Here is a 27,230-nt window from a genome sequence, read left to right on the forward strand (position 1 = left end):
GAGTTTTATTGAATTTCTTTTACACAAACAGGGTGGAATTTGATAAAGGAATACAAAAAGAATATCACAGACACTTTGCACCTAATCTAAAATGGATCCCTCCTAAAGGGCCCACCCTAAGGGAGATTTCTGAAGCACTTCAAACAGAATAGGTGGTTCTCCTGACTCAAGTCTGCTTTCTTCCTAAGGCTGAGCATTCTGGAATCAGACACTTGGATTGATGGCCAAGCTTCCACAAATTAGTCTGTTATTAGAAGGTGGCAAGAAGGTTGTTTTCTACTTCCCCCCAAAACTTTTTATCCTCTTTTTTTCTAGGAGGGAATGAATACCAAATGGAAAAAGCTGTTATTGATGCCATTTGCTTTATCCTTGATGTTGATGAAGCATCATTTTCGGTAAATACAGAAGACTGACGAGTTATCTTTAATGATTGGCAGAGTTGATCTAAAATGCTAAGTGTTGCCCCAAAATATTAATAAATATTCCCTAAATTAATCAGAAATTAATTCCCCTTTGGGGAACAAATCGAATCATAAATATATTAATTCTTTCATTTTTCAACATTCAACAAATATTTATTGAGCACCTTCTTGGTGCTAGGCCCTATTCTAAGTGCTGGGAAAACAGGAATAACACAAAGTGACTGCTCCTATGAAGCTTTACATTCTAGGTGGGGAAGATGGACAATATGCAAAGAAATATTCAATATAATGTCAGGAGCATTGTGTTTTATGTAATAATACTATGAAGAAAGAAATTAGACAAGATAAGAGGATATAGAGCGTTGGGGGCTATTTCAGATACATTTTAAACTACATCAAAGTTCCATCTAATAGGAATAAGATTCAAAGTAACCTGCTACAGAAACACAACTATACTGGGAAGCAAATTTTTTAACCTGCTAAAATTCTCTCACATAGAAAAACTCAAATTCTTCCCGCCTCCATGCCTTCCTTTTTTATCTTTTTAAAATAAGCAACGCAATGCTACTGGTGCTATTTGAAAGTCAGCTATTTGTGGGAGCTAATGTCTCTTAAAATTAACCCTATTGCTTTGGTATCATGTTCTCCATGTTATTTGCCCTCCTGAGGTGTTGCGCCTTAATAGAAAGGACTTGTGGTCACTTGTAACAGTATTAATATCATCTTTTTGAAGGTAATGTGCTATCTTAGTCGAAAAAGAAATAATAGATCGTAAGCTCATTGCAGGCCTGGATTCCAGAACTGGAATGTCACATTATAGATGCCATGTATTCCAGAACAGGAGTATTGTGCCTGGCATATAGTAGTTTTGTAGTAATTATCTGGCTAACAAGTGAGTGAATGAATGGATCTGAATTCTAGATTTTTTTGTTATTCAATTGCAATAGGCATTTGTTCAAATTTAACACTAAAATGCCTTTTTTTCTTCTATCTAAAGAATAAAGAAGAACCTAGAGAAGATCAATCTCTGCTGGTAAGAATCTTTGTTCTGTAAGTACTTTACAAACTGTATTGAGGGCAAACTGGCTGGAGTCAGGTGGATTCTAATGGCAATGGCAGTCAGAAAGAACAGAAAACTAGACTGAATTTCCTAGAGGCAACCACTGACAAATTTCTTGGGTTATCAGTTCAGACACAAAGTGACTGCTCACTTTGAGTTTATATGGACATCTCCCAATTTTGCTCACTTGACACACTCATTTGCTTATACCAGACAAGTTTGTGACATTTTCTATAGTTTAAGTATCTCTGTCCAGGTTGATATTTTTCTTTAGATTGATAGCCCTCCTTAGTCAACCATGTTTTCTACCATTGACCATTGTGTAGAACCCAAGAATTGGTGAAACCAACCTTAAAAAAAACTTTTTTTTAAGTTCTCCATTTGTCAGTGTGTGTGTGTGTATATATATATATATATATATATATATATATATATATATATATATATATATTTTTTTTTTTTTCGGTACGCGGGCCTCTCACTGTTGTGGCCTCTCCTGTTGTGGAGCACAGGCTCCGGACGCGCAGGCTCAGCGGCCATGGCTCACGGGCCTAGCCGCTCCGCGGCATGTGGGATCTTCCCGGACCGGGGCACAAACCCATCGGCAAGCTCTCAACCACTGCGCCACCAGGGAAGCCCTGTCATTGTATATTTTTAATAAAGTTGGGTGATTTGGATTTTGAAAGAGCACAAATATTGAGCAATCCTATAATGAAATGTCTTTGGCTAGAAACATCTATGAAATGTCAAAAAGGATACACTTTTAAAGGTTTTACGTTTAATATTTGATTTTGAAATAATTATAGATTCACAGGAAGTTGCAAAGGTAGTACAAACAAGTCACATGTACCTTTCACCAAATTTCCCTCAGTGTTATATCTTTCATAATGGTAATCTAATAACAGGAAATCAATGTTGGGACAATGTATGTGTATAATTATTTGACATTTTATCACATGTGTAGATTCCTGTAACCACCACAGCAATCAAGATACAAAACTATTCCATCACCATAAAGATCTCTAAGCTACCATCTGTAGACCCACCCAGTTCCTCTCCCTGACTCTCCCTAAACCCTAGGACCACTAATCTATTTTTATCTCTATAATTTTGTCTCTTTGAGAATGGAATCATATAGTATATGATCTATTGAGATGAGACTTTTTCACTCAGCATAATGCCTTGAGATTCAGCCAGGTTGTTGTTTATATTAGTAGGTCATTCCTTTTTCATGCTGTGTAGTATTCCACGAAGGGATGTACCAAAGTTTGTTTAAGCATTCACCTATTGAGGGACATTTTGATTGATAGTTTTTACTGCACGTGAAAAATACTGTTCTACTTCCTTTTGGGTCCAGGGTTTCAGATAAGAAATCCACTTTCATTCAAAGTATTTTCCCCTTATAGGTGAATCATTTCTGACTGCTTTTAAGATTTTTTCATCTTTAGTTTTCAGAAATTTGACTATCATGTGCCTTAGCATGTATTTCTTTAGGTTTATCCTGTTTGGGATTCACTCAGCTTCTTGAATCTGTATGTTTGTTTCTTTTGCCAAATGTTAGAAAGTGTTCATCCATTTAAAAAATAATTTTCAGCCCCACCTCTTTCTTCCCTCTGGGACTCCAATTAAATGAATATTAGTTTTTTTGTTATAGTCTCACTTGTCTCTGAGATGCTGTTCTTTTTTTTTTTTTTCATTTTTTTTTCTCTGTTGTTCAGCTTGAGTGATTTCTATTATTCTGCCTTCAAGTTCACTGACTCTTTCCTCCATCCTCTTCATTCTACTGTTAAGCCTATCCATTGAGTTTTTATTTCACGAATTGTATTTTTAAGCTCTAAAATTTATATTTGGTTTTTTATATCTTCTATATCTTTGATTTTCTATATCTTTGACTTTCAAATTCTTTGCTGTGATTTTCAACTTCTTTGCTGTGACTTTCTATTTCTTCATGTTTCAAGTATTTGTAATTGCCCACTGAGGCCTTTTTTTACAATGGCTGCTTTACAATCCTTGTCAGATAAAACTAATATCTGTGTTATCAAGGCATCTGCATATTGTCCTTTCTCACTCAAGTTGAGGTCTTCCTGATTCTTGGAATGATGAGTGATTAGTTATTGAAACCTGGATATTCTGGGTATTATGAGACTCTGGATCTTATTTAAATCTTGTGTTTTTACAGGCATCCTCTGATACTGCTCCAGCTGGAAAATGGGTTGGCACCTCCCTATTACTGTCAGTTGAGAGGTGAAATTTCAGGTTCTCAACTCTGCCTCTATTGGAACTTAGTGGGGAGGGGCTCCTTGTTACTAATGAGGGGGGATGAGAGTTTAGATTCCCCACATGGTCTCCACTGACACTGACCACAGAGAGATGGCCACAGATGCTGAGCAGTGGTGAAGGTTCTAACCCCCACTAACCTCCTCCAACTCCACACCAGTGAGGAGGGTCGGCGGAGCCTCATTACAGGCTGGTGAGGGTGGAAGTTTCAGTTCTCCACTTGGTCTTTGCTGGAGGGATGGATATGGGGTCAGTTTTTCTGTGGTATTGGGCTGGAGTAGAGTGAGTAGTGCCTAAAAGTTTTCTGCCTTGCTAGGCTGCCCTTTTCCTAGTCCTTTAGTTGTAAAGAGCAGGTTTTTCTCAGGATTCTTTTTGTGTCTATATCCATTGGCATTTCATCTGGGATACATGTGGCAGAAAACCCAAGGAACTCACTGCCATGTCAATCCATGAGTTCTGAGGTGCCTACCTGAACTGGCTTCTTTGCTTTCAGAGTCTTCTTTTGTTTGCTCTATATATAATGTCCAGGGATTGTAGCTATACTTAGGGGTAGGAATAGGAAAAATTAGGACTATTCCATTTTTCTGGAAGCACAAGTCACTTAAAAGTTATTCTTATTTTACAAAAATCCTCAGTGTATGAAAGGGAAGTTCTCTCATAACCTTGTCAATTATGTAATTAACTTAAAAGTACAACAAAACCTTAGGTGCATCCTATCTTTAAGTGGAAATCAAAGGTGAACATCTGCACCCCTACTCCAACCCCTTTACTTCAATACATAAGAGTATTTATCACATAATAAGCTACTAATATTTGATAAATTCAATCTGTATTTTCTATGAATATACCTTATTTTCTGGCTCTGTTAATTTTTAAAATATATCACCCCCCGCAAAAGAAACCATACTGTCCCTTGCCTTCCTGCCCTTGATCATAACCTCTTCACCCTAATGTAGCCCTTATTGTTCCAGACTCAGTTTCTATTTCTTCTCCAAGTGGTTTCCCTTAACCCCAAATTTAGGTTGGATGCCCCATTTATATGCTCTGTTTTCCCTATTAGCACTTATCACTCTGTACTGTAATTATCTATTTAATATCATCTTTCCTGCTCATCTATCAGCTTCCTGAGGACAGGAGACTATCTAAATGTTCATAGTTATAGAACCAGCACCAAATAGTGCCTGTCATATTACAGGGGTGCAACATATATTTGTTGAATGAGCAGATTACTCTTAACATGATTTTCATTTTGTACCCAGGGGTCAAGAAGCAAGAGAACCTCAGCTCTCAGACTGGTTTAATCCTAAGTAAGAACCAAAAATTCTGCTCATGAAGTAATAATAATAATAATATAACTCTATTTGAATGGGGAAGATTTTTTTTTTCATCATCAAATTTTAGCTAACCTGGGAGGTTTCCAGGACTTGGAATTTTTACTTTTAAGGCTTTTATATACAATCCTAGGACCTATTTATCAAGAATTAGGCAATTAAGGGTCATAATGAGAAAGATGTTTTCTGGTTTAATATTCCTGGTTTTATTAGGAGAAAGAAAAAACCTCTTTAGTAACAGCCTGAAAAATGCCATTAATGACTCCTCTTGATTTTGGCATTAACATTCGGGGGAGAATTTCATTCTTTATAATGGCTGTATACCATAATTTAAGTATTAGCCATTCACTGTTGGTTTTGTATTGTCTGCAGTTTGGGGGCTATTGTAAGTAATATTTCAACAAATAGCCTTACACATATGTTTTGTAAACTGCTGTGTGAATTTATCTGTAATATAAATTCCCATTATGGCATCATTGGTTTAAGAGGTTGTGAACATTTTAAATATTGCTTCAGGCTGCTAAATTGCCCTTTAACAATTATACTATTTATTTTCTAATCTACAGAGGATAAATGTTAATAATTTTTATTTTATATATCTACATTTTATTCTAGTAGTATCAAACATTTTATTACTTGAAAAACTTAGTTGAAATATCTCAATTCAATCTGTATTTCTGTAATTATTATTGAATTTGAGCATCCTCTATGTTTACTATTTATTTGTATTTCATCTTATCGGAATTCTTTTTTATATTTATATTTTTAATGGACTGCCGGTGCAGAGAATTAGAGGAATAATAATCCTTGCTTCATGACTTACTCTCACCATTAGTTCATGCAAAATCCACTTATTTTATTTATTTGTGTGCTTTCTTGCTTATTTTTAATGAAGCAAAAATTACAACCTTCTATAAAGTCAACATCTAGCTTTGCGTCCTTTTCAATACCCCCACTCTGTTTCCTTGCCCTAGTCCCTGAAATAACCACAGTCCTGAATCCTGGTTCATCATCCCCTTGCTTTCTTTTTTATTTTTATTTATTTATTTTTTTAAACATCTGTATTGGAGTATAATTGCTCTACAATGGTGTGTTAGTTTCTGCCTTATAACAAAGTAAATCAGCTATACATATACATATACATACATCCCCGTATCTCCTCCCTCTTGCGTCTCCCTCCCTCCCACCCTCCCTATCCCACCCCTCTAGGTGGTCACAAAGTACCGAGCTGATCTCCCTGTGTTCTGCGGCTGCTTCCCACTAGCTATCTATTTTACATTTTTTTTTAAAAACATCTTTATTGGGGTATAATTGCTTTACAATGGTGTGTTAGTTTCTGCTTTCTAACAAAGTGAATCAGTTATACATATACATATGTTCCCATATCTCTTCCCTCTTGCGTCTCCCTCCCTCCCACCCTCCCTATCCCACCCCTCCAGGCGGTCACAAAGCACCAAGCCGATATCCCTGTGCATTTGGTAGTGTATATATGTCCATGCCACTCTCTCACTTTGTCCCAGCTTACCTGTCCCCTTCTCCGTGTCCTCAAGTCCATTCTCTAGTAGGTCTGCATCTTTATTCCCATCTTGCCTCTAGGTTCTTCATGACCATTTTTTTTTTTAGATTCCATATATATGTGTTAGCATACAGTATTTTTTAAAGTATAAGCTTATATCCTCCATGTGTATTCTGGAAAAGTCTATTTTAAAATTTTAGTTGTTTATATCAGTAACTTTATAAAGAGGATATCATGATGTATGTAATCTTCAGGGATTTATTTTTTCCCTTAATATTAGATTGCTAAAATTCATCTCCAAATTGCATATCACTGACATTCATTTTGATGGCTGCATAATAATTGACTGTGGAAATATACCACAGTTTGTTCATCTATTGCTTCATTAAAGGGCACTTGAACTGTTTCTAGGTTTTTGCTGCTACTAACATTAAGAACTAATGCTCTCTTAAGATGCCTTTCCAGAGAGTTCAAAGAGTTTAAAAGGTGAAAAAAAATTATAGATAAAATAGCTGCCCAACATCTTCAACATTTGTCTTCCTCATTCCACTCCAATCGTACTGGCTTCCTTGATATTCCTCAGATACACCCAGCATGCTCTCACCTTAGGGCCTTTGCACCTTCTGTTTTCCTGCATGAACCATGCATCTTCTGTATAGTCAAATGGCTCATTCTCTCACTTCCATCAAGACTCCACACAAATGTTATTTTATCCGTGAAGCTTCTCCAACCACCCATAAAAAATGGCCCCTCCCATTCCCTTTTTCCCTCACCCAGCTTTATTTTTCACCATTGCATTCATCAACATCTGGTATACTACTTATTTCCTTGTTTATTCATTTATTATCTGCCTCTCCCAATAGAAAGTGCCTAGAAAAGAATCCTAGACATAGCAGAGGCTCAATATTTGTGAATTAAATAAATACATGAAACCTTTTGACTAATCGAAATGTCAGCATTTTCATAACATAACATACCATTACATAATAGTGGTAGAAGGCATTCTTTCATTAGAGGACTTGTGCTTTACTATTAAGCATCATGGATTTTAGTTTAAAATGAAATGACCAGGAATTCCCTGGCAGTCAGTGGTTAAGACTCAGCACTTTCACTGCCATGGGCCGGGGTTCAATCCCTGGTTGGAGAACTAAGATCCCACAAGCTATGCAGTGCAGCCAAAAAAAAAAAAAAAAAAATTAAAACTTAAAAAAAAAAAGTAATTGGGTAACATCTATTAAAAATGAACATACATAAAAGGAATCCTACTTCTAGGACTAGCTGATAAATATAACAGCAACAGTACACAAAGACATAAGATTAAGAAAGTTTATTGTATCATTTTTCATAGTGAGAAAAATTTCAAAAATAAAATGAATACCTATTCGTGAGGAAGTGGCTAAACTCCACACTGTGGAATATTATGCAGCCATTTTAAAAAATGAATAAGAGGGCTTCCCTGGTGGCGCAGTGGTTGAGAGTCCGCCTGCCGATGCAGGGGACACGGGTTCGTGCCCCCGTCCGGGAAGATCCCACATGCCGCGGAGTAGCTGGGCCCGTGAGCCATGGCCGCTGAGCCTGCGCGTCCGGAGCCTGTGTTCCGCAATGGGAGAGGCCACAACAGGGAGAGGCCCGCGTACGGCCAAAAAAAAAAAAAAAAAAAATTAATAAGAATTAGTCTAGATAACCTGGAAGGATTTTCACAAGGTTGTACTGAGTAAGAAAAACAAGATGCAGAAAGGTGTGCCTTATTTCATTATTGTAAAACAAACAAGATTTTAAAAGCCTGGATACATATGTATATCTATGTATATGTGTATATTATACACATATTATCTATAGAATTAAGTGAATATGGAGGAAAAAAGAAAAGAACACAAACTAGGCTAATATGGTGATCCAGCCAGGAGATGGAGAAATTCTACACTGATAGAGCAGGAGTAGAGGTGGAAATTCTCTAGTACTATTCTATCATGATTCTATCCATTCATAGCAAATTTATTTCCAATATATCACTTCTGATTCTTACTCCTTTTAGACTTACACTCAGTTTCCTAGAACTAGATATAGGTCAATATAGCCTTGACTTATAGAAAGGGTCCCCACCTTCTCTCTCCAGATACACTTTTTGAACAAATTATTCCCTCCCATATTATTATCATGATTCACATCTCATCAAATTTTAGTGACACATTCTAGCACCAAAATCATTTTAATACCTATTCTCTCTTTTCTAAGAATGTAAATATCTTAGGCCATATATATTATTTCCCTCCCTCATCATTGTGCTTCTTTCTATGTCACACCTATGATAGTCTATAGTACCATGAGACCAGAATTTTATCTGTGTATCTTCTTTCTGGAAATTTTCGTTGTAAACAATATACTTCATGAGCAGGTCACTTTGTGTCCTGCTGAATACTCAGGCCTCATGAGGTGCTGTCTAAGCTTCTCAGATACTGAATATATCACGGTATGAAAGAAGCAACTCAAGTGACATGAAGAAACTTTAATGAAGAGATTGTTAGCAGAGATTTGGGACCCAGCAAAGGAAATGGAGGCACACAGGGGCTTGCAAGAGCAGGAAGCTGTGACCACCCTAAGCTTATAGGGACAAGGAAAGGAATGGTGCTCCTGGAGACCAGGGATTCCTGAAACCATGAAAGAGTCAACCAATAGAAATTGCAGTTGTATATGGATACAGCCACTGTCAAGATCTCAACAAAGCTGGAAGAAAGAGAGGAGAATAGGTAACCTCTCTTCCTGCCCTCTGATCTTGTGTTGGGGCTTCCCATTAGAAGAACCAGTTGGAAGCCACAGAGCAGGGGACTGGATGACCAGTCTGCTTCCAGGACATAACACCGGGCAGAGAAGGTCTAAGGATAAATAAGGAGAAGGTAAATAACTAGCACAATCCCCCCTTTTGCCTCTTAGCATCAATTCTCAACCTTCACTTAGATGAAGAAGCTCATGTTCCCCAAACAGGAGAAACACAGTCCCATCAGCTACAAGGTGTTGTCAAGAGATGAGGTAACGGCAATTCAGCCATATTCCCACCTGGAACCTAAATTGTAACAGCCATCTCCAGTGGTCTTCTTATAAAGTGGCAGAGAAAGGGGAAAAATATAATTAACATAATAAATCATGGCTACAATCCCACCTCTGTAACTGTTCAGGATGTTGGTAATCTATGGTATCCTTATCCTCTGCTAACCCCCTGGGTCAGCCAGAGTTCTTATCTGTTAGGGTGACCCAAACCTCCATTCCTGAAGATTCTGAGTCCTTTAGTGGTCCCAACTTATTGAGATGCCACAATTTCCTATTGACAATTATTACTAGAAATGGGAGTACTATTGGGCACCCCAGAGAATCTCTTGGGTTCTATATGCAGCCCTCCTTGCCATCATTGTGTAACTACATCTTAATATCCTCTCGGCGATGAAGATCAGCCACCCCAGCCAGTGAAGTAATGCCATTTTCTGCCTCTTAGCTAAGCATCATGAAGAACCCCAAGTGACCTGCTATCAGGTTCATAGAACCATGACTTATTTCCTAGAGGAAGAACTCCTCCCTTGGGATCTAGGAGATCTAAACTCACTGAACCCAAGGTTACAACAATGGCAAGTAAACATTCTGTAAGTGAGTTATTAGATGCAATCATGAGCTGGAACATCTGCACACCCACCTTGCTTTTTGGACCGTGTATTTTAGCTTTGGAAGGAATGGTATCTCATATCACTTATTGATTCAAAACATGAATGGTATACAATAGGATAGTACCTCAAACTTTCAGGGAATTATCTCCAAACTATCACTGAAATTGAGACTTTCCCTGGCCATTCCACTTTCTACCAGGCCAGCTGCCTCTAGAGAGTGAGGCACATAGTCAGACAAGAGAACTTCATGGAATTGAGCCAAATGTCATTTCATCCTGAGATATATACCTTAGGCGGAGGCAATGTTATGTGTGATATAATGGCAATGAATAAGGTATCTGCAAGTCAACAAAGCTGACAGATTTGTAGGGTGGGAAAGCAAATCCCTATCCTGAACATGAAACATTTCCCTGAGGGAAAGCTGCTGTCCCTTTCATCATGGAGTCTAATATAATCAAGCAGCCATCAGTTGGCTGCTGGTCCCTGAAAAATGGTGTCATACAGTGGGCTCAGAGTTGGCCCCTGCTGTTGGCAGGTTGGGCACTCAGCACTGGGAGATATTCATGTCATTGAGCTCATCATCATCTCCACCTGAGTCCAAGTACCTGGGGCCTCTTTGTATACAGACACTAAGCCCGCCACAAGGGAGGCTAAGCAAGGCATCTTGCTAACATCCAGAGGGTAGATCATCTTGTCGACCTGACTACTGAAAGCCACCTTTGCAGAGGATATCCTCTGGTCAGATTTACCTCCCAGGCGAAGAGTTTCATACCTAGAGTATAAATCTAATGACTCTAAGTCTCTGCTCTTACTTCTTCCTCTTCTGTTTTATCAAACAACTTCTAAACACAGGTTCTTAATTGCTTTCTGCTTTCAGAGACTCTTTTTCTTTCATTCTGGCAGCAAATCTTTAATCAGATCTAATGAGGAAAGAGAGATAATCTTCAAACCCTTTCATTGTCTTAAATAGATATTGATTTGCATCTGTAGCATGCCTAATTTCTAAGTATCATCACTGTGACAAGGATACATCTGCCCAGTTTTTAAGGTAGTTCGAGACTTACAGTCAAATAGAAGTGCATGACTATTAATTCTAAGAACAGAGAGGGTTTAAAAATAAATGTATAAAAAATAAATAAATGTATAAGCTAAAATAGTAAAAGGGTCACTTTAGAAGAATTTATTATCATATTATTATTAATATACTATTAAGTGTTGCCAAATCCTACACTTGTCTGGGTCTGGATTTGTGATTAAAACCTGCGATCATTAATAGCAAAATGGCTTCTCACTTTGTATTCAATTCCTTCCAAAATGAAGGTCTTGATTGACTTTAATAGTTTAACGCCCTGCCTCCAGCCAAACTATTTATTATTACGAATACTGCTACTTCTGCTGTCATTTTGTTATTATTAGAAGCAAATCTAATGTCATTCTTCCTTTATGGACTAATCACGTTTTCTTCCAGGTTGTAGTGATGGGCCTAAAGCATTAAGGAGAAGGTGAAAAGAGAATACTCTGGATCTTCTAGGAAAAGAGGAGGGAGAAAGAGGAAAAGAAGAAGTTGGGGGGAGGGAGAAAGGAAGATATAAGGAGACAGTGGTGCTGCCTGCTTTAGGCAACAATCAGAGAAATGTTCAGACACCAGGCTATTTCAGTTTAAGCTCCAGTCAGAGCTCAAATAAAAAATCCTTGGGCTCAAAAGGCAGTATGTCATAATGACTAAAGTATAGATTCTGAAGCCCACTGGCTGATCTTGAACCCTGACTCTGCCATTTATTAGCTGTGTGATAGTAAGCAATTTACTTAACCAATCTGTGACCTAAATTTCCTCATGAAATACGGGGATAATAATAGTACTTACAGGACATTGCAAGGATTAAATGAGTAATGGAAAGCACTTAATCACCATGCCAGGCACATAGTAAGTATTTGATAATCATTAGCTATTATCACTTAGACAACACCTTTTCCTGTCATAATAAAGTGGTAGCTGCTTAACTTGTTTCTTGTCTGTTCAACAGAAAACGTCCTGATGTAATAACAACAACTGACTGGCTTGCTCCAGTCATATGAGACGGAACTTACAATAGACAGGTCCTGGAAAAATATTACAAAAGGCTGGACATTACCATAGGCTTGGTTGTAATATGTGCTCCCAAAAAATAATGATAGATGGATAGATAAATAGGTACATAGGTAGATAGAGAGACAGACAGATAGATATACACACAAATAATCAAAGGGATATGTGTAAGGGAAAAAATATTTATCAACTCACTCATCAAATATTTACTCAGTTTTTTTAGTGTTGGGATATATATTGCTTGTGATTAATCTCCACAATTAGTATTCATTCTATCTAGTGCCTGATTGAATTTAAGTGAACTAAAGACATTCTATGAAATATGTATCTTACTTTTATTGTTACAAAGATATTGAGTTCACATTTTCTTTTTAATGCTACAAGAATTTTATTTTAAAAAATTAGATATCTACTGAATTCCACGGTAAGTATATTAGATGCAGTCAGAGATAGAAAAAATGTTTCAAAAATATATAATGTGCCCTCAAGCAGCCTACAGTCTAGCAAGGGAGATAAAACTAATCATAAATATCTCTTTTACGAGTTTAAAAGTGCCAAAAACTCATAAGGAAGACACGGCTAAAACGCATGGTGGTTCAGGAAAGGGAGTAATCATCTTCATAAGAATCTTTATGTAGTCATATCCACTATGTTTCCATAAACTAGTGAGGCATTATAGCATAGTTATAAGAGCTAGAGGTTCTAAAGTCAAAATAGGTTATTATTTTAATCCTCTTTTTTGGGAGAAAAACTGAGTCTTAGTAAGTAGTCTATAAAAGATAAGGATTATTGGCTATTGAACACACTAAAATTATAAGGAATATTGATGATGACTGTGGCAGGAAGACCTTATGATGGTCCCCAATGATCCCCATATCCTGGTATTCATGTCCTTGTGTAGTCCCTCCACCTGTCCAGCTGCATTGTGAGCTGAATGTAGTGATTTCCTTCCAATCTATAGAATATAACAAAGATGTTGGGATGTCCCTTTCATGATTAGGTTACATATGACTGTGATTTCCATCTTACTAGCAGACTCTCTTTCTTGCTGTCTTTGATGAAGCAAGTTGAAATGTTGGAGAGGCCCTCATAGCAGGGAACTGAGGGCAGTCATCAGCCAACAGCTAGAAAGGAACTGAGGCCTTCAGTCCAACAACCCCCAGGGAACTGAATTCTGCCAACAACCATGTAAGTGAGTTTAGAAGCAGATCTTTCCCCAGTTGAGTCTTCACATGAGACCTTATCTCCAGCCAACACCTTGATTGCAGCCTTGTGAGAGACCCAGAAGTAGAAGGTCCAGCTAAACCATGCCCAGATTGTTGTTTTTTTAAAAAATTGATTTTATTTATTTATTTATTTATTGGCTGCGTTGCGTCTTCTGTGGCTGTGCACGGGCTTTCTCTAGTTGCCGAGGGCTTCTCATTGCGGTGGCTTCTCTTGTTGCAGAGCACAGGCTCCAGGCACGCAGGCTCAGTAGTTGTGGCACACGGGCTTAGTTGCTCCGCGGCATGTGGGATCTTCCTGAACCAGGGCTGGAACCCGTGTCCCCTACATTGGCAGGCGGATGCTTAACCACTGCGCCACCAGGGAAGCCCCATGCCCAGATTCTTGAACCACAGAAACTGTGAGATAATAAAGATGTGCTGCTTTAAGACATTAAGTTTTGGGGTAATTTGTTACACAGCAATAGATAACTAATACAGATACCGTACCTGAAAGTGGTGTGATGCCATGAAAAATACTAAAATTGTGGGAGCGGTTTTGGAACTGGGCAGTAGATGGAACCTGGAAAGATTTTCCAGCTCATGATAGAGTGAGCCTAAATTTTTTTGAATGGACTGTTAGTAGAAATCTGAACTTTGAGGATGCTGTCGGTGAGAGCTCAAAAGGAAGTGAGGAAGATATTATTGGAAACTGTAGGAAGGGGGATCTTTGTTATGTAGTGACAGAAAGCATGACAACATTGCCCCCTTCAGATATGTGGAAAATGGAACATGTACCTAATGAGCTTGGTTTTGTAGATAAGGAGATTTCTAAGCTTCCTTCTTGCTGTTTATAATAAAATGTTAGGAAATGAACTCTAAAATAAAATAGCCTACTTTCTTTGCAACTTCTGGTCCTAGACAAGATGACAAAGACGCACTTTCCCTTTTACTTCCCTCAAAATAAAATAAAATCCTGGAAATAATTACAGACAACCATAAAAGGACTCGGAAAAGCGGAAAGAGGAAGCAGGCTGGCTAGGGACCTTAGGACTTGAGGAACAACATGATGGTGAGTCCCTGAGATTTCTTTTTGTCTCCCATATATCCCAGACTGGGCACTGAAGAAGGCCCACAACTCAAACCACCAAAAGGTGTAGATTTTTAAAAGTTCTAGGAAAAGCCAGCTCTCTCTGGCTGAAGACCCAGAAAAGAGGCAGCACAGCTAAGACCTGGTGGGGAACCCCATCTTCACTCTGTACCTGGCTGGCCTGCACTGCCTGCACCAGCAGCACCTGCAAGAGTAGGCAGCTGACTCTAGCAGAAGTATCAATAGGCCCAGTGTCTCCTGGCCCTCCACTCAGCAGCAGAGGGAGACCTATATCCAAAATCTCCTGGCCTCCATTCAGTGGCAAAGAAGGACTCCCAGCACTACCACCAGAGGCAGAAGGAGGCCCAGGCAGATGTTTCCCTCCCTCAGTGGCACTGGCACAGATGGAATAAGAAGCCTGTTGGCACAAGGTAAGATAGAGAGAAGCTAGAGAGAAGAAGATAGAGATAGAAGATAAAGAGAAGTTCCTGGGAAACACTCTCTCCCACAGACTCAGCCTCCTCCATCCACCACCTAGCAGCATTGGGGACCCCAGGAAAGCGCCTTCCACACCCCTTAGGCAACACCATCAGTGATTAGGCAGGCATTGGGTGGTAGCCTTGAGAACAGGCTCAGGGAAACATTCACTACCCCATGGCCCAGCATCTCCCATGCTCCCCCTAGCAGGATCTGCCTGGGAAATCACACTCGGCCCCTGCAGGCAGCATCTGCAGGATCAAACAGGGGCCCCGGTGGTGCCAGGGGAAAGAAGTGGACCAGAAAATCGCTGTATAGGCTCTGAAACCTATATTGTCACAGCTGAAAAAAGTAAGCAAGGGACTATGCACTAAACATAAACAGGGTGACTGCCTGCTGAAAGAAAAGACTTAAATAGGATTCAGGGTCTCATAACTTAATTCTCAAAATGTTCAGATACAAAAAATCACCGTCATACCAAGAACCAGAAAAGTCACAACCTGAATGAGAAAAGGCAATCAACTGATATCAATATAGAGATAAACCAAATGTTAGAATTATCTGACAAGGATTTTAGAGCAGCTATCATAAAAAATGCTTCAGGGGCAAGGGATAATTTGGAAGATTGGTATTGACATATATACATTACTATATATAAAATAGATAACATAACTAATAAGAACCTACTGTACAGCACAGGGAACTCTACTCAATACTCTGTAATGACCTATATAGGAAAAGAGTCTAAAAAAGAGTGGATATATGTATATGTATAACTGATTCACTTTGCTATACAGCAGAAACTAACACAACATTGTAAATCAACTATACTCCAATAAAAAATTAATTTAAATAAATAAATAAAAATCCAACTCTTGATTTTGCTGAAAAAAAAAAAGCTTTAACAAGCAATTCCAACTTATCTCAAAACAGATGAAAAACTAGAAAACTTCAGCAGAAACATTTCTATCGGTAGAAGGACACATACCATATACTATCATTTATATATTACTTTATAAAATGCAATGTAACACTACATACTATTTAGGGATATACACATATAGATAAAAATATAAGGATACAAACTGCAAGAATGATCAGCAAATTTGTGATTGTGGTTACCTTTGTGATAGGAAGGAAATGCAATTAGAAAGGGATACACGGTATGTTTCATCTAGATGTGAAATGTTTTGTTTCTTAAGCTTCATTGTTAGTACATGTTCATCATAATAGTCTTTACATTTCTATGTCTGAAATATTTCATAATAAAAATGACTATTGAAAAACTCTACTAAGTGATGTCTATCTCTTATTGTTTGAAACTTTTCACTTAGTACCTTAAACAAAGCATTAGAGCTTAATGTGGTTAATTTTTGCTTTAACTTTTTTTTTTTTTTTGCGGTACGCAGGCCTCTCACTGTTGTGGCCTCTCCCGTTGCGGAGCACAGGCTCCGGACGCGCAGGCTCAGCGGCCATGGCTCACGGGCCCAACCGCTCCGCAGCATGTGGGATCTTCCCGGACCAGGGCACGAACCCGTGTCCCCTGCATCGGCAGGTGGACTCTCAACCACTATGCCACCAGGAAAGCCCTGCTTTAACTTTTAAAGTTTTTAAATAAAAATATTAAAGAAGAAATAGAAAATTAGAATATCTTAAAGAAACTGAGTCAGAGGGGAAAAAATCTTTTCACAAAAATAACTCTAGGCCATTTACAAAAATTCACTCAAAATTGATCAAAAATCTAAATGTGTGCTCCCATGTCTTGGCTATTGTAAATAGTGCTGCTATGAACTTTGGGGTGCATGTATCTTTTCGAACTAGAGTTTTCTCCCTATATATGCCCAGGAGTAGGATTGCAGAATCATATGGTAACTCTATTTTTAGTTTTTTAAGGAACCTCCATACAGTTCTCCATAGTGGCTGCAGTAATTTACATTCCCATCAACAGTGTAGGAGGGTTCCTTTTTCTCCACATCCTCTCCAGCATTTATTATTTGTAGATTTTTTAATGATGGCCATTCTGACTGGTATAAGTTGATAACTCATTTCAGTTTTGGTTTGCATTTCTCTAATAATTAGCGATATTGAGCATCTTTTCATGTGCCTGTTGCCCATCTGTATGTCCTCTTTGGAGAAATGTCTATTTAGGTCTTCTGCCCTTTTTTTGATTGGGTTGTTTGGTTTCTTTTTATATTAAGCTGTATGAGCTGTTTGTATATTTTGGAAATTAATCCCTTGTTTGTAGCATCATTTGTAAAAATTTTCTCCCAGTCTTTAGGTTGTTTTTTCATCGTTTATGGTTTCCTTTGCTGTGCAAAAACTTTTAAGTTTAACTAGGTCCCATTTGTTTATTTTTGTTTTTATTTCCATTACTCTAGGAGATGGATCCAAAAATATATTGCTGCAATTTATGTCAAAGAGTATTCTGCCTATGTTTTCCTCTAGGAGTTTTATAGTATCCAGTCTTACTTTAGGTCTTTAATCCATTTTGAGTTTATTTTTGTATATGGTGTTAGAGAATCGTCTAATTTCATTCTTTTATATGTAGCTGTCAAGTTTTCCCAGCACCACTTATTGAAGAGACTGTCTTTTCTCCATTGTATATTCTTGCCGCCTTTGTCATAGATTAATTGACTGTAAGTGTGTGGTTTTATTTCTGTGCTTTCTATCCTTTTCCATTGATCGCTATGTCTGGTTTTGTGCCAGTACCATACACACTGGCACAAAACCAGTTTCGATAACTGTAGCTTTGTACTATAGCCTGAAGTCAGGGAGTGTAATTCCTGAGCTCCGTTCTTCTTTCTCAAGATTGTTTTAGCTATTTGGAGTGTTTTGTGTTTCCATACAAATTTTAAAATTTTTTATTCTGTTTCTGTGAAAAATGTCATTGGTAATTTGGTAGGGATTGCATTGAATCTGTAGATTGCGTTGGGGACTATGATCATTTAAACAATATTGATTCTTCCACTCCAAGAACACGGTTTATTTGTCCATCTGTTTGTGCTGTCTTCAATTTCTTTCATCAGCATCTTATAGTTTTCAGAGTACAGGTCTTTTGTCTCCTTAGATAGGTTTATTCCTAGGCATTTTATTCTTTTTGATGTGATGGTAAACAGGATTGTTTCCTTAAATTCCCTTTCTGATTTCTCTTTCTGTTAGTGTCTATAAATGCAACAGATTTCTGTATATTAATTTTGTATCCAGCAACTCTACCAAATTCATCGATGAGCTCTCGTAGTTTTCTGGTAGTGTCTCTAGGATTTTCTATGTATAGTATCATGTCATTTGCAAACAGTGACCATCTTACTTCTTCTTTTCCAACTTGGATTCCTTTTATTTCTTTTTCTTCTCTGATTACTGTGGCCAAGACTTCCAAAACTATGTTGAATAAAAGTGGTGAGAGTGGACATCCTTGCCTTGTTCCTGATCTTAGAGGAAATGCTTTAGCTTTTCACCATTGAGTATGGTGTTAGCCCTGAGTTTGTCATATATGGCCTCTATTATGTTGAGATATGTTCCCTCTATGCCTACTTCCTAAAGAGTTTTTATCATAAATGGATGTTGAATTGTATCAAAAGCTTTTCCTGCATCGATTGAGATGATCACATGGTTTTTATTCTTCAATTTGTTGATGTGGTGTATCAAATTGACTGATTTGCGGATATTGAAAAATCCTTGCATCCCTGGGATAAATCCCACTTGATCATAGTGTATGATCCTTTTAATGTATTGTTGCATTCAGTTTACTAGTATTTTGTTAAGGATTTCTGCATCTATGTTCATCATTTCATTGGCATGCAATTTCTTTTTTTGTGATACTTTGTCTGGTTTTGGTATCAGGGTGATGGTGACCTCATAGAATGAATTCAAAAGTGTTCCTTCCTCTGCAATTTTTTGGAATAGTTTTAGAAGGTTAGGTGTTAATTCTTCTCTAAATGTTGGTAGAATTCACCTGTGAAGCCATCTGGTCCTGGACTTTTGCTTATTGGGAGTTTTTAAATTACTGATTCAATTTCAGTACTGGTAATTGGTCTGTTCATATTTTCTATTGCTTCCTGGTTCAGTCTTGGGAGATTATACCATTCTAAGAATTTTATCATTTCTTCTAGGTTGTCTATTTTATTGGCATATAGTTGCTTATAGTAGTCTCTTATGATCCTTTATATTTCTGTGGTGTCAGCTGTAAATTCTTCTTTTTCATATCTGATTTTATTGATTTGGACCCTCTATCCTTTTTTTTTTCTTAAAAATAAATTTATTTATTTATTTTTTATTATTTTTTGGCTGCATTAGGTCTTTGTTGCTGCGTGTGGCTTTCTCTAGTCGTGGCGCAAGCGGGGGCTACTCTTCATTGTGGTGCGCAGGCTTCTCATTGTAGTGGCTTCTCTTGTTATGGAGGTTGGGCTCTAGGCACGTGGGCTTCAGTAGTTGTGGCTCGCAGGCTCTAGAGCGCAGGCTCAGTAGTAGTGGCACATGGGCTTAGCTGCTCTGCGACATGTGGGATCGTCCTGGACCAGGGCTCAAACCCGTGTTCCCTGCATTGGCAGGTAGATTCTTAACCACTGTGCCACCAGGGAAGCCCTATCCTTTTTTCTTGATGAATCTGGTTAAAAGTTTATCAATCTTGTCTATCTTTTCAAAGAACCAGCTTTTAGTTTCATTGATCTTTTCTATTGCTTTTTAGTCTCTATTTCATTTATTTCTGCTCTGATCTTTATGATTTCTTTCCTTCTACTAAATTTGGGTTTTGTTTGTTCTTTCTCTAGTGGCTTTAGGCGTAAGGTTAGGTTGCTTATTTGAGAGTTTTCTTGTTTCCTGAGGTTAACTTGTATCGCTATAAACTTCCCTCTTAGAACTCCTTTTGCTGCATCCCATAGGTTTTGGATTGTGTTTTCATTTTCATTTGTCTCTAGGTATTTTTTTATTTCCTCTTTGATTTCCTCAGTGATCCATTGGTTGTTTAGTAGCATATTGTTTAGTCTCCATGTGTTTGTGTTTTTTGTCGTTTTTTTTTTTGTGTGTGTGTGTGTGTGTGGTTGATTTCTAGCCTCATAGCATTGTGGTTGGAAAAGATGCTTGATATGATTTCAGTTTTCCTAAATTTATTGAGGCTTTGTTTATGGCCCAGCATGTGATCTATCCTGGAGAATGTTCCACGCGCACTTGAAAAGAATGTGTATTCTGCTGCTTTCAGGTGAAATGCTCTATAAATATCAATTAAGCCCATCTGGTCTTATGTGTCATTTAAGGTCTGTGTTTCCTTATTGATTTTCTGTCTGGATGATCTGTCTATTGATGTAAGTGGGGTGTGAAAGTCCCCCGCTATTATTGTGTTACTGTCAATTTCTCCTTTTTTTTTTTTTAAATACTTATTTGGCTGCACTGGATCTTAGTTGAACCATGCAGGATCTTCACTGTGGCCTGCAGGATCTTTAGTTGCAGTGTGCAAACTCTTAGTTGCAGCATATGGGATCTAGTTCCCTGAGCAGGGATCAAACCCAGGCCCCCTGCAATGGGAGTGCAGAGTCCTAGCCACTGGAATACCGAGGAAGTCCCCAGTTTCTCCTTTTACGTCTGTTAACATTTGCCTTATATATTGAGGTGTTCCTATGTTGGGTGCATATATATATTTACAATTGTTATATCTTCTTCTTGGATTGATCCTTTGATCTTTATGTAGCGTCATTCTTTGTCTCTTGTGACAGTCTTTACTTTAAAGTCTTCTTTGTCTGATATAAGTATTACTTACTCCAGCTTTCTTTTGATTTCCATTTGTGTGGAATACCTTTTTCCATCTCCTCACTTTGTCTGTATTTGTCTCTAGATCTGAAGTGATTCTCTTGTAGGTAGCATATATATGGGTCCTGTTTTTGTATCCATTCAGCCAGTCTATATCTTTTGGTTTGAGCATTTAGTTCATTTGTATTTAAGGTAATTATTGATATGTATGTTCCTATTGTAACTTTGTTAATTGTTTTGGATTTGTTTTTGTAGGTCTTTCTTCTTTTGTTCTCTTCTCTTGTGATTTGATGACTATCTTTAGTGTTGTTTGAATTCATTTTTCTTTTTTGTGTGTATAACTATTGTAGATTTTTGTTTTGCCGTTACCATGAGGTTTTTGTATAGCAGCCTGTATATATGTATGTATTTATGTATATATATATATATATACACACACACACACACACACGTGTGTGTGCGTGTGCACTTGTTTTAAGTTGCTGATCTCTTAATTTCAAATACATTTTAGATACCCTGCATTTGTACTCTCTTCCCCTCATGATTACTGTTTTTGATATTATATTTTACAACTACCTGTTTTGTATATCCCTTAACTGCAGATGGATACAGACGATTTTACTACTTTTGTCTACTAACCTCTCTACTAGCTTTGTGTGTGGGTGATTTCCTACCTTTATTGTATGTTTGCCTTTACCCATGAGCTTTTCCATTTCGTAATTTTGTTTCTAGTTGTGGCCTTTTCTTTTCTGCCTAGAGAGGTTCCTTTAGCATTTGTTGTAAAGCTGGTTTGGTGGTGCTGAATTCTTTTAGTTTTTGCTTCTCTGTAAAGCTTTTGATTGCTCCATCAAATCTGAATGAGAGGGCTTCCCTGGTGGCGCAGTGGTTAAGAATCTGCCTGCCAATGCAGGGGACACGGGTTCGAGCTCTGGCCCAGGAAGATCCCACATGCTGTGGAGAAACTGGGCCTGTGGACCACAACTACTGAGCCTGAGCTCTAGAGCCCGTAAGCCACAACTACTGAGCCTGTGTGCCACAACTACTGAGGCCTGCACACCTAGAGCCTGTGCTCCACAACAAGAGAGGCTACAACAATGAGAGGCCTGCGCACTGCCACAAAGAGTAGCCCCCACTCACCGCAACTAGAGAAAGCCCGCGCACAGCACCGAAGACCCAACACAGCCAAAATTAAAGAAAGAAAGAAAGAAATTTATAAAAAAAAAAAAAAATCTGAATGAGAGCCTTGCTGGGTAAAGTATTCTTGGTTGTAGGTTTTCCTCTTTTATCACTTTAAGTATACTGTGCCACTACCTTCTGGTCTGCAGAGTTTCTGCTGAAAAATCAGCTGATAGCCTTATGGGAGTTCTCTTGTATATTGTTTGTTGATTTTCCCTTGTTGCTTTTAATATTCTCTCTTTATCTTTAATTTTTGTCACTTTGATTACAATGAGTCTCAGTGTGTGCCTCTGTGGGTTAATCCTGTATGGGATTCTCTGCACTTCCTGGATTGGGTGACTGTTTCCTTTCCCAGGTTAGGGAAGTTTTTGGCTATTATCTCTTCAAATATTTTCTCAGGCCCTTTCTCTCTCTCTCCTCCTTCTCCTCCTCCTCCATCCCTATGATATGAATATTAGCATGCTTGATGTTGTCACATAGGTCTCTTAAACTGTCTTCATTTCTTTTCATTTCTTTTTCTTTTTTCTGTTCAGCAGCAGTGATTTCCACTCCTCTGTCTTCCAGCTCACTGATCCGTTCTTCTGTCTCACTTAGTCTACTACTGATTCTTTCTAGCATATTTTTCATTTCAGTTATTGTATTCTTGAATTCTGTTTTTTGTTCTTTATTTTTTCTAATTCTTTGTTAAAAACTTCTAATTTCTTACTCTGTGCCTCCATTCTCCTCCTGAGTTCCTTGATCATCTTTACAATCATTACTCTGAACGCTTTCTCAGATAGATTGCCTATCCCCATGTCACTTAGTTCTTCTTCTAGGGTTTTATCTTGTTCCTTCGTCTGAAACATATTCCTCTGTTGCCTCACTGTGTCTAAATTGCTATTTGTATTTTTATGTATGTGGTAGGTTAGTTAGGTTTGTCAAACTTGGAGAAGTGGCCCTCTGAAGGAGATGTCCTATGCATCCCAGGAGTGCACTCCCCTCTCATCACCCAAGGGCCAGGGGCCAACTGGTCCCAGAGTAGTGTCTGGCCTGCATTTGGATTCGGTCTGGAGGCTGCCGGACTGTAATTTTCTTGCTTCTGGTGTCTGCCCCCTGGTGGGTGAGGCTGGTCTAGAGGTTTGTGCAGGCTTCCTGGCAGGAAGGGTCAGTGCCTGCCCCCTGGTGGGTAGAGCTGGGTGTTGGCCCTCTGGTGGGCAGGGCCATTCTAGGGGCATGTCTAGACGCAGCTGTGAGCTCAGGAAGTCTTTAGGCAGCTTGTCTGCTTAGGGGTGGGGAATGTGTCCCCACCCAGTTAGTTGTTTGGCCCGAGGTGGCCCAGCACCGGAGCCTACAGGATACTGGGTTGGGCCAAGTCTTGGTGCTATGACCCAAACAAGATGTCAGCCTTCAGGAGAGTTCATGCAGATGAATGCTCCCTGATACATCCACCTCCATTGTCTATGCTCCCAGGGTGAGCCATAACTGCACGCTACCGCTGCAGGATACCCTCCAAGACCAGAAGGTAGATCTGGCCCAGGCTTCTATGAAGTTACTGCTTTTGCCCTTGGTCCTGGTGCATGTGAGATTTTGTGTGCTCCCTTTAAGAGTAAAGTCTCTATTTCCCCCAGTCCTGTGGAGCTTTTGCAATCAAGGCACACAGGCCTTCATACCAAATGCTCTGATGGCTCCCCTTCCCAGTGCTGGACTCTCAGGCTGGGGGCCCTGACATGGTTCTCCCACAGGAGAACCTCTGTAATATAATTTTTCTCCAGTTTGTGGGTTGCCCACCTGTGGGGTATGAAATTTTATTATATCACATATCCGTTCCTCCTACTGGTCTCATTGTGGTTCCTTCTTTTATGTCTTTAGTTGTAGAAAATCTTTTCTGGCAGGTTTCAGACTTTTTCAACCATGGTTATTCTACAGATGGTTGTGATTTTGGTGTGTTAATGAGAGGAGGTGAGCTCAGGGTCTTTCTACTCCGTCATCTTGATCACTCTCCTCTGCCCTTGCCTCCTTTCAGTCTGTTCTCAACACAGCAGCCAGGGTGATAATATTAAATTGTACATAAGACCATGCCCCTGCTCAAAACTTTGATTTCCCATCTTATTCAGAATAAATGTGATCGTCCTTGCTGTGATCCCGAAGGCCCTCATCTCCTAATACCATCCCCCTAGTTCAGTCTACTCCTCCCCACTGTTCCTTGAACTCACCAGGCATGCTTCTACCTCAGGGCCTTTGTACCATTCCCTCTGCCTGGAATACTCCCTCACTATCTCTGTTTTTTACTCACAGGTCATCTTCTCAGTCAGGCCTCCCTGATCACCTGGTCTAAAATTACAGAGTCCCCTCGCTCCAAAATTTTAAACTTAATTCTTCCTTCCTTATTTTTTCTCTTTACCATTTATAACTATATAGCATACTATATATTGTATTTACTTATTTACCTTATTTATTGTCTTTCTTCCCACAAAAATGTAAGCTTCCATGAGTTCAGGGTTTTTGTCCATTTTGTTCACAGCTCTAATCTCAATGCCTAGAAAAGTAACTGGCATATAGAAAGTATTCAATCAGTATTTGTCAAATAAACAAAAGAACTGATGGACATGAAATAAACATGACTGATGACTTTGGAAACTGTCTTAATTCATTTGCTTCTTTTTAAGCATCTAACTAGGACAAAGGAGTACATGCAAATTAACACTAGATGGCACAATATTACAAAGAAAGCAACCTAATCCTTTCCTCTGGACTGGAATTGCTTCAAGAAAAGCCTAAGTGTTGCCAAGTTTCCTCTGGCCTCCCCACACCCCAGCCTGCAGATGTCATGTTTTGCTGTAATAACTCAAATTTCACTGATTTATACCCCACCTGCATAAATGTTATTCTGCCCTGTTGAGGATTTCAGTGCTTCCATGTGCCAGTCCATGTTACCAAGTTCCTCCTCCCCAACCCTTGTAACCTCCCAACCCACCTGCAACTGAAGTCATTAATGCACTAGAGCCTTCAAGTTTCCAGAGCTGTGGGTGGTCTGTGGTGAGAAAGAATCTGTCCCCTCTGGGTCACACTCTGTTGCGGGGGTAGGTGTCACAGATTTTTACCCCCAACCTCTTCTCTCCCCAGAACTCACATTGGATCCATGGGTTCCAAGGGTTGGGGATGGATCTGAATGACAGCTACCATGGAGTCAAGAATCACCATTTCCCTGCACCAGCTGAAGGCTCTCTTACTGGGACAACTTCAGCACATCTTGACTACTCACTCCCTAAAGACTGGTTATCCCAGAAGGTGACTCAGTGCTCATGCCAAGAAGCTACTGTCACCAATCAGTCTTTGCCAGTTCATATTAGGTTGTGGTGACCAACTCATTCCGGTTTTCCAGGGACTTTCCCTGTTTTAATGCAGGAAGTTTCACGTTCTAGGAAATCCCTGACTCTGGGACAAACCAGGGCAGTTGACAACCCTACATTAATCCCAGATCTCACTCCACTCAAACTCAAACCAGAACTGTGTCACATCTGTGTAAAATTTTTAATGCACATATTTTGTTCTCTCCTCCCACCCACGTCATCAGTCACCACATCAGTCAATTCTATCTCCCTTTTGTCACCTATATTCATTTTCTCCTTTATATTCTCACTGCAAAAGTTAGTGGGAAACTACAGTAACCAAGACAAGACAGGACCACTGAAGATCCAGAGCCTTCAGGAATGAAGCTTTGGATCACACCACCTGGTACAGGTGCTGGCTCAGAGTAAAGGAAATATAGAATGAGTAGGGGAAGAAGGAAGTTACAAGTATCAACTACAAGCTCATGACCAGAGAGAAGAAAGGACTAATATCTAAACGTTAGTTTCTTTTTTGCTCACTGTATGTCTGTATATGTGTGTGTTTATGTATTTGTGTATATACAAACTACTTTTTTCTTCCTTCGCAATATAAGAATTAATGGCAGTGGTTAACTTTACAGTTTCATCTTTAGTATACAGGATATTCAAGAGGGACTCTACCTGAACTTGAGGAGTAATTGACATCATTCAAAGATCAATAAAATGACATTTGCGACCTTTTCTTTTTGTGCAAAAGGTAAGAGTGCCTATTTCTACAAAGGACAGCTGTGTCTTGTTAAAGAAAAGCTGAAATTTGTTATTGCTGTACAGGAAGTTGAAATACATGTAGAAAGTTGTGTACGGATATTGAATAGGTAAAGTGATGAGCTGTCCCAGTTATTACACCATTGTCTCTCAGTTCAAATCCACACTTTTATACTCTGCTTTGTGATGCTAGGTTGGGACTATGAGAACTATATTTCTACTTTGCCACTTGACTTCCTGCAAGGAAGAGGAGGGAGAAAGGATGCACTCCTTTCCTGACAAGTGGTTATCAATTACAGTATTCAGCTTGGGGGGAGCACTCCTAGAACCAGCCTCACATATCTAATCAAAGATATCAGCAATAGTCAGCTATTGAGACCATCTCGGAGGTCTCAGGATCCTCTCCTTCAAGCTTCCTTTTGTCCCCCCAACCCCAGGAGTGACAGCTTCATCATACAGTTCCTATCTCTGGGTTAGCTCAGTAGCCCCTTTTTTGCCTTTTCAGTTCTCCAAAACTGCTTAACTAATTCCTTATATCAAATTCTCTCTGTTGAAATGCCAAGTGTATTTTCTGTTGTTGTGACTATATCCTGACTGATACAGTCACCTGCCAAGTAAAGAACACAACCACCTGAAGTGCTAGCTAGAAACAAAGGAAATATGGAATAAGAAGTAAAAGAGGGAAGTGATAAATATCAACTATGACCTTGTGACTTTATACAGCAATAAGGATGATAGCACTAATGCATATTTTTGTTATGTACCTACTAACCAATGATTTCTACTTTTCCCCCTTCCCCTTCTCCTGCAGTTTTGTATGGAGTGTTGGTGGAACTTAATTTACAATCTAGTTCATAGGTCACCAGGTCACAAAAAGTCACATCTGGAGCTGCTGGAGAGGAGTGAGGCTCACCAGTAGATCCTGAACATGAGAAGGAGACAACGACTAATGGGACTTTGAGTCTCTCTTCTCGTCTGGGGAGAAAGGGAGAGTGTCATTGTATGACAGGCAGAAGTATGAAGGTATTAAACATGGGCAGAAGGGTGAACTTAAATGCTAAGTAGCAAAAGAGCTGGCTATTTAGATTCTGAACGTGCTTGTCCTCAAATCCATTCTTTGCCCTTCTG

The 27,230-nt window shown here is 38.9% G+C and overlaps 1 protein-coding gene across 1 annotated transcript; it reads left to right on the forward strand.

Annotated features, from left to right (window-relative positions):
• Positions 1 to 321: 321 nt before the first annotated feature.
• Positions 322 to 12,428, forward strand: LOC309963766 (N-acetyllactosaminide alpha-1,3-galactosyltransferase-like 1; the record flags this gene model as incomplete). The annotated part of the gene is given in 5 exon segments (XM_082842317.1): positions 322 to 395; positions 1,420 to 1,455; positions 5,019 to 5,066; positions 12,284 to 12,332; positions 12,336 to 12,428. Coding segments are annotated over 5 exon segments (300 nt in total).
• Between the last annotated feature and the right edge of the window lie 14,802 nt (positions 12,429 to 27,230).

The sequence above is a fragment of the Leucopleurus acutus genome, assembly GCF_964270905.1.
Source record: "Leucopleurus acutus genome assembly, chromosome: 7".
NCBI classification, from domain to species: domain Eukaryota; kingdom Metazoa; phylum Chordata; class Mammalia; order Artiodactyla; family Delphinidae; genus Leucopleurus; species Leucopleurus acutus.